At 40.5% G+C, this 8,660-nt stretch overlaps 2 protein-coding genes across 3 annotated transcripts; both read right to left on the bottom strand.

The window, feature by feature from the left end:
• Positions 1-1,393: 1,393 nt before the first annotated feature.
• On the bottom strand, positions 1,394-4,441 carry LOC118749251. 2 transcript variants are annotated; one of them, XM_036484052.1, is made up of 3 exons: positions 4,362-4,441; positions 4,193-4,263; positions 1,394-4,117 (listed from the first exon to the last, which is right to left on the bottom strand). In XM_036484052.1, exon 3 carries the CDS (start codon positions 3,846-3,848, stop codon positions 3,111-3,113), a length of 738 nt encoding a protein of 245 aa, XP_036339945.1. In that variant the 5' UTR covers positions 3,849-4,117; positions 4,193-4,263; positions 4,362-4,441; the 3' UTR covers positions 1,394-3,110. The 2 variants fall into 2 exon arrangements, with proteins under 2 accessions (XP_036339945.1, XP_036339944.1); XM_036484051.1 differs by having other exon boundaries at positions 1,394-3,933.
• Positions 4,442-5,090: 649 nt separating this feature from the next.
• Positions 5,091-7,386, bottom strand: LOC118749147. Its single transcript, XM_036483916.1, has 3 exons — positions 7,344-7,386; positions 5,820-7,228; positions 5,091-5,687 (listed from the first exon to the last, which is right to left on the bottom strand). The coding sequence occupies exons 1-3, from the start codon at positions 7,384-7,386 to the stop codon at positions 5,091-5,093; spliced, it is 2,049 nt and encodes a 682-aa protein (XP_036339809.1).
• Positions 7,387-8,660: the final 1,274 nt, after the last annotated feature.

Genomic DNA, 8,660 nt, shown 5'->3' with positions numbered 1-8,660 from the left:
AAATAGCGGCAAATCAGCTGCACTTGATAGTAGTTGGTTGAATAAGGCAAATGAATTAGCAACAAGAGTTTACGGGATGTACATAGCTCATTGGTTAACGCTTCTGACTTTGAACATCGAATACGCAGGTTCGATCCCTGCTGAAGTCTAGAAAAAAGAAGTCTGATGAGGAGATGTGGTGATCTCCGAAATAGTGCTATAACTTCTACCGCTTAGAATTTGTTGCTTTTTCAATTTTTCCTAATAAACAATCGTGGTACAAAGCTCAATAAAAATATTAAAAATAAAATGTTAACAAGCTACAATAACATTGACAAATAAAATAAGTTAAGCTTTCGTTAAAGTTACTAAAAACCAAATAGTGAAAGTGAATAACTCTAATGAAAATTATTAACAATTTGTACTGATTTACTTCGTTTTTAAAAAAGTTTGTCGCGCGAATAGCGAGCTGGCGTTTAAATATTTGCATACATACATATACCTAACCAATTACGCATACACGCTGAATATTTTTTTTACATTATTCAATTTTGAACTTTTTACTTTTATTTTATATAGCCCGGACATAATATTTTTATTTTGGGCTGACTCTCCATTTATGAGCATAGTACATTTAATATAAGCGGCGTAAGTCTTTTCGATCATTTGTGTGGGCTGAGCAAACCATTAAAAAAAACTATTCTAATAGCTCAGTTATGCATACTTTGCACTACTTTACAATGCTATGCCATTTTTACGTAGGAATCAAAAACCAATAGACTTCTACATATGTAATGCTGTGCGTTAGGTAACCGCTTACACGCAAAGCTCATTTAACAGATTCCTTATGTGACAAACCTCATGCAACGCCAAGTATTAGAGCTCTTGTTAACAGTCGATTATCCGGTTAACCGATTATTCGAGTAGTCGAGTAGCAACTTTTGCATTGACTGAAAATCGAATAGCAAGTATTCGATCGTTTCATCAACTTCGACTAGTCATGCAACTGATTAATTGTCATTATTCGAATAGTGAAAGTTGTTTAAATAAAATTTTTTTCTCACTTCAAAACAAAAAATTTGCTTCATCCAAAATGAGTTTACGTAAGCGTAGCTGGGAGTGGAACTTCTTTTCTAATTCCGAAGGTGGAAAAGAAGTCAAGTGTTCAATATGTGGACAAAATATGGCCTATAATAATTCGACGTCGTCTTTGGCAACCCATTTGAAGGCCATTCATAAGAGGAACAAGGAGCAGGACCTGGAAATGTATGTTCATGTTAACGAACTAATAAGTGGTAATTTTCCATAGTTTATCCTCCCCAGGACCACAGATGTAGCCAATAGTGAATGCGCCGAACCAAGCCCGGCAAAAAATGTCAAGCGTAGAAGAAAAAACGAAGCTGGCGAAACTATTTCAAACGAGCGCCAAGAGACCATTTCTCGTGCAATAGCACGATTAATTGCAACAAATATGTTACCCATTTCTCTTGTTGTAACCCTGGATTCCATGAGTTTCTAAAGGTGATGGATGCACCTTGAATTTTGCATATTTTGCTATAAGTCACGTATTCATCTCCATCATAATTCATGCACACCATTTTGGGTACTATAAATATTCAAAGCCTATCAACCGCAAAACTTATGAAATATTGAAAGAAAACAACTATTCGAATAGTCGAATCTGTCAAGTAATCGAATGAAAACAACTAGTCGATTATGAACGGTTAGTCGAAAGTGAACGGTTAATCGATTAATGGTATTCGGTTATTTTTTGAAACAACTTTTTCCATTCGATTAACCGATTAATCATCCATGGCACACGACTATGCAGCATTATCCACATCGCCTTAACAGTATTCAGAAGAAGAACTTCGTACTAACTGAATTTCTTTCGCCTATGGGATAGCAGAAGTATGTACACTTTTAAAATGCATGCATGTGCATTATGCATGCCTTTTATCGCATCTCTGTATTTCACTAATGCCATGTAACTAAACGTTGCCATGTAAATATTGCAAGATGTCAACTAAGATGACGGCAATACACACCGTAATGTAATTTGACGGCACCGTAATATTTCTGACGGCAACAGTGACGGTGTATAACTATTTATCAACGTTTTGTGGCAACGTCATATTTGTAGCGGTGTATTAGAAAATTTGTTTACAATTCTTTTGACCAATATAAAAGCATTAAATATACATTTCTATGAATTTTGAATAATAAAGTGGAAAGTGCATGGATGGCCGAAGAGGATGAAGTCCTAATAAACTTTGTGAAAAGCAATGAATGCCTATACAACATAAAAGCGCAAAGTTACGTCCATTTAGCTTTACATAAAAGCGGTACCGCTATTTGCGTTAAGAATGGCGTTCGGTATGATACGGTCGGAATATTACGGCACCACTTTTCGAGGAAACCGAAGCTTAACACCCTGTTTGAGGAAACCAAATAATGTTATTCTTAACAGAAGTGCCTAAAATTGAACAGTTTGGCAATGTTAAACACTGTTTAAGCTAATTTCTCTTATTAGCGCCTGAAACTATACTTATTATTTACTACTGCCGACAGCTTTAACAAATTTATAGCGTTTTTACGTTCTTTAACAAATTACGCTTTGTTAGCCATAACTTGTGTTTTGATCGCCTTTGTATCAAGACCCCTGGACCATCTAGGGAATGAATTCATATTTTAAATTGCATTTTCATCGTGATTAGAACTATGCTGGAAATCTCAAGTATCTAGTTCGTCGGGAAGTTAATTTAAAATCGATGGGAAATTCCCGCAGGATGAGCAAGTTGAATAAAAGCTTGTAAAAATATTCCGACGAATTGACAGCCTCCTTTTTTTTAAGTCGGTTAAAAAGTAATATACCTAATTTAAATTTCGTGTCCCTGTAGCAAATATCTTCGCTAATAATAAGTCAACTACGTAATTAATTGCTTCCAATTAATCTTTATTCAAAACAAAAAAGCAAAGACGACAGTGCGTTTTTTTACAGCGAACAACAGCACCAAAAGCAAAAGTCAAAAGCTAGAGAGTACAAAAAGGAGAGTGAAGAACCATAAGAGTTGCAATTTGAAGGAGTTAGTGGAAACATTCCGCCCATCTCGTCGACAACCTCGACGAAATTAATGTTGTACTCCGCCCACCTTGTAAAATGTTGCATGACTAATTGTAGTCTCCATGCGATTGAGGCCATTCGTTGCTTCAGTGTCAATAGGCAGCAGGGATATCTTAGAAATGGGTCTTTTTAGAATAGTATTCTTGGTCTTTATTGTAACGACTCGAACTACATCATCAGCCCCGGCATGTGTGTCGATTATGCGTCCCATAACCCAGCACCTTGGTGGCAGCCGTTCGTCGCGAACTAAGACAAGCTGGCCAATAGCCACATTCGTTTGCGACATATACCACTTACTACGATTCTGAAGTTGTTGTAAGTAGTCGATAGACCATCTACGCCAGAAGCTCTGATGCATTTGTGTCAATAAATTCCATCGTTTTACTGGAGTTACCTTTTCATCAAGGATACTTGGCTCCGAGATTGCAAGTAAGGGTCTGCCAACTAAAAAATGACCCGTTGTTAGTGCCGAGAAGTCCTGCGGATCATCAGACATTGCAGAAAGTGGCCGAGAGTTTAAGCTTGCCTCTACCTGTTTCAAAATTGTGTACAATTCTTCAAATGTTAATGTGGTGTCATGGGTTACACGCTTGAGCTGGTACTTCATACTCTTCACTCCGGCCTCCCACAAGCCACCAAAGTTAGGCGCGCTAGTAGGTATAAAGTGCCCATTGATACCTATTGTAGATGCATTAGTAGCGGCTGTCTGCAGTTGTGCCTTTAGTGCGCGTGCTTCTTCTGTCATCCATTCGTTAGCTCCGCCAAAGTTGTACCATGGTCGCTATAAATGTCCGAACGGAGCCCACGCATGGACACAAATTGAGTCAGAGCTGCAAGGAAGGATTCGGTTGTCATATCGCTAACAAGCTCGATATGAATGGCTCGTGTAGCAAAGCACACGAATAGTGTTTAGGCCAGCGGCCTAAATTTGCTACACATTTTTCGACCCACTTTAGTGTATAACATAACTTAATTATTATGGTTGCTGTCGAGCTGTTAACTACTCTGTTAAATCTGCAATAATCAAACTTTCTTCAAATAAACAGTTCGACAAGCAACCGTAACTAAAATCAAGAACGGTTTACTTACTTCTTTTGCGAGTATCCGAAGAAGAGGACGTCATCCAGCCACCAAGCTCAGCTTTTGTATTTCAAGGTAATCTGCAATTGAAATATATGTACATATATATATATATATATATATATATACACAAATTACTTAAGTGAATAAACACTATTATTTTTAGTTATACTAATACCAAGATTTTAATTTCTTTTCATTAAATTAATCATCGGTGCGAACGTGCATCCAAATCTTGCTCAAGCGTTGCGCCGATGAATAAATAGAGCTACATAGCCTTTGTAATTCCGATGCCCGCGGCCTTTTGTTGTTCGTATGTTAAACTGGCCTGCGTAATCGACTCCGGGGTGCATAAATGGGTGTGAAGCATTGCAGCGTGGTGCAGGTAAGTCGCCCGTAGATCGTGTAGTGTCGCTTGAGTACATCCATGGAGGGCGCATTGGTGCGCTTGTCTAATTATTAACAAAGTGAAGTGGTTGTCTTTTGGTAGGATAGCAGGATAGCGTTCATAATAAGCAATGGTTGCATTGGTAAGGCGACCACCAACGCGTAAAATTCCATTGCTATCAAGCCATGGGCGGAGTTTCAGCAACTTACTCGTTCTGTGTATCGTCTTCTCTGTGGTGAGCATAGCTATATCCTCCTTAAACGCAACGTTTTGAACGAGTTTTGTCCAAAAAATTAAAGCGGCTTCTCTTTCTCGCCACAAACACAGCGGGTCGGACGCTTGTTTCCTTTTCTGCAGGATCAGTTGACACCACGCAGTGACGACAAGAAGTTTATCCAGACACGAATAATTTTCAAGAATAAACCAGTCTGTTGGTGCGACTTGGGCGACTGCAGTTTGCTTTGACTTGGATTCGGCAAGTGCTGCCGGAAATTTCAACGTTGTTTCCGGCCATTTTTTTTAGGAGTGTGACAACCATTCAGGTCCGTGCCACCACAAACAATGACTTAACAGTTGGATTGGGTTAAGTCCTCTTGAGGCGCAATCGGCTGGATTATCTGTTGATCGAACGTAATTCCAGTCGCTTTCAGCTGTTAAATTTTGAACTTCATGGACCTGATTTGCAACGAAGTCTTTTAGATTACCAGGGTCTGATCTTATCCACCAAACTACTGTAGTGGAGTCTGACCACATATAGGTAGGCACGGAGGCTAATTTCATGGAGCTTTGAACTTTTCTTAGTAGTCGCGCGCTAGTCGTAGCACATAACTCGAGTCTAGGAACTGCTACCTTCTTAAGTGGTGCAACTCGTGTTTTAGACATAAGAAGATGTATACGTACGGAAGCTTTTGTGACCACTTTCAAATATATTATAGCGGCGTAAGCATGTGTAGACGCGTCAGCAAACGTATGCAATTCGTATGACTCATCTTGATCGCCTATGTGAAGCCAGCAAGGAATCCGTGTGGCTGTTATACCTTTAAGCTCGTTTCGGTACTGCACCCATTCTTTTTGTAATGCCTCCGGCAGGATATCGTTGCAGTCTATGCCAGTAAGCTAAAGTTTTTGAATAAATATCTTGCCTCGCACGATGATTGGAGCGAGGAGTCCAAGAGGGTCGAATAACTTAGCGATGTCCGATAAAAACTGTCGTTTTGTAAACCTTTGCACCGAGTAGTCAAGTTTTACTTTATATGTTAGACAATCTTGCTTAGTGACCCATACTAGACCAAGAGTATGGAATTTTCCCTCTAGTTGAAATTCATGTGACGGTTTAACTTCCAGATGGTCCGAATCGATGGTTTTCAGGACTTCGCTGGAATTGGAATTCCACTTACGTAGGGAAAAACCGCCTGCTTGAAGAAGTTTTTGTAATACGACACGACGTCGGCAAGTTTCGACGACACTATCGCCCCCTGTCAAAACATCATCGACGTAAAATTTGTTCAGCAGAATTTGAGTTACTTCTGGAAAATTGTGCTGCTCATCTGCAGCTAACGTTTGTAGAACCTTCATCGCTAAATATGGTGCACAATTCATGCCATATGTTACGGTTTTATGGCGGAAATGAGACAGCTTTTCCTGAGAATCAGAATGCCAAACTATTCGCTTAAGATCTAAATCTTGTTCGTCCACGAGAATCTGGCGGTACATCTTGGCGATGTCGGCTGTTACTGCAATTCGATACCTTCGCCAATTCAGAACCACCGACGTTAAGTCATTCTGCAATTTAGGTCCAGAGAATAAACAATCGTTCAGAGACTTACCGCTACAGCACCTCTTTGATGCATTGAAAACTACACGGAGTTTTGTTGCAGTACTAGATTCCTTCCAGACCCCATGATGAGGGAGGTAGCAGGCCGGAGAAATAGTAATGGCGTTGTCGTTAATGAGTTCCATATGTTGAAGCGACAAGTAGTCGTTCATGAACTCCTCATACATAGAGCCCATGACTGAATCTCGTGACAACCGACGTCGCAAATGTTGGAGTAGCTTAACGGCATCATACTTCGTGGAAGTGAGCTGTGAGATGTCGGCATCTGGTTTCATCGGTAAGCGTACGACATAACGCCCTTCTTTCGTGCGACAAGTTGTACTTTGAAAAAAGTCTTCTACATATTTTTCATCCCGTGTTAAGGTATGTTCACGGATCTCTTCTAGCTCCCAAAAGCGTCTTAGTAATCGATCCGTATACACTTGAGTGTGGTAACATTCTATTATGTTATTTGCAGCGTCAAGTGAGCGGTTACAACTACCTCCGAACACTACCCAACCAAGTTGCGTGTTTTGGGCAACTAAGTTACTAATAGGGCTACGCGTGAGACCGTTTAAAAGCACTGCTGCGTAATCTTGAGCACTAAGTATGATGTCGATCACTTGAGGCACGTTAAATTGTGGATCGGCAAGATCTAAATTCCAAAACTGTGCCAAATCATCCGACGTGACTTTCACTGTAGGCGTAATGTTTTCCACTCGAGGTAAGACTAATGCAACGCATTGCATCTCGAAGCTGGACTTAAGAGAGCGTATTGTGAAGTTAACCATACCATTGGAAGTAGCAATTTTATCACCACTGGAACCATTGATTTGCACTTTTACTTTAGATTTTACCAGATTGAGAATATTCACAGCGGACGCACTTATGAATGTCGCCTCCGATGCTCTATCGAGAAAGCAGCGGAGTATAGCCTTGTGCCCTTGGTGAGAACGCACCTCGACTACAGCGGTTCCTATCAACACATGAGACGCGACCCATGTTGGCTTTGCTTTGTTGCACAATTCGCTGACAAATTAGGTATCGAGTTGTTATTGGGTGGCACAAAGAAGTCATGCAGCATCGTGTGATGTTTCGCATTGCAATTGTTGTATCGACGATCAGATGGGCATGCAGTCTGCTGATGATTACTGCGAAGACAATTTAAGCACAACTTTGCTTGCAGAGTATATTTGTGACGCTCGAGAGGTGTTTTCTTGCGAAAGTTTTCGCGGAACATGGTGAAATGTTTGCCAAAACAGAGAAGACAACGTTCGGAAGATGCGTAATTCCCTGAAACACCATGCGCGGCGTTCGATCTTTTATGAACACTCTTTCTTTTGCGGCTTCGTCTCAGTGACAGTTCTGCTCATGAGGAACTCTTGCAGCTCCTTAAAGGTCGGAATAGTGTCGTTTGATTTAAGGGAAAGCTCCCATGCCTTACGAGTTGTAGGATCCAACTTATTACTAATCGTGAAAACTAGCCAGTCATCCCATAGCTATACCGGACGTCCAAGTTGTTGAAGTGCACGTATAGACGACGTATCACCATCGAGTAGAGCCCTCAGCTTGGGGGCCGACTCACTCTGAGCAGAAGCCAACGTAGTTATAGCAGTAAGATGGGCGTTAATAATCACACGCTTATTTTAGTAGTTTGCTTGAAGCAGCTCCCCTTATTCTAGAACCCGAATTTTCATAATTCGTAATTCGTAGCTACGCTACGAAAAACGAAAAATCCTCATGCTGCAACCCTTTCGGAAACATGTGCAGCATTGCCAGCTATCAGTTGTTTTTCGAAGATAGCCGAATGAAGGAAAACAAAGGGGAAAGAAATTAAAAAAAACACTCATCATGTGCTTGTTTATTGTAAAATTGGTTAATTTTACATATTTTGAGGAAAATTATGGATTCTGATGTATTTGCAATTATAGCAGCAGAGTAAGCGGGCGCTATGGCAATGGATTCACAAAGGTATGCGGAGCTGTCGGGCATAGTAACCATGCGCGCATGTATGTCAGCTTCTGGTTGAATTGTTGAACCACAAGCCAGAACTCCTTCTATGCCTGAAGAACTGGTTCCCAATCCAGTTAATGCAATAACAGCGTCTTCCAAGCCATTGAAAACATGCACTTCGGGCGCGCTTAGGGATTATAACCCTTATTAAGTAGAATTCTCCTTTCTGTGTTGCGGAGAAGAGGGGCTTCCGCATGTCAAAGGTATACAACATTTCTTGTGCATATCACTCCGGCTACGCCGTCGAAATTTGCAAAAAAGGG

This window comes from Rhagoletis pomonella, unplaced genomic scaffold (assembly GCF_013731165.1).
Source record: "Rhagoletis pomonella isolate Grant_MI unplaced genomic scaffold, Rhpom_1.0 Rhpom_scaffold_00014, whole genome shotgun sequence".
NCBI lineage: Eukaryota > Metazoa > Arthropoda > Insecta > Diptera > Tephritidae > Rhagoletis > Rhagoletis pomonella.
The sequence above is the reverse complement of the archived record's forward strand: the minus strand, read 5'-3'. Positions and strand labels throughout refer to the sequence as shown.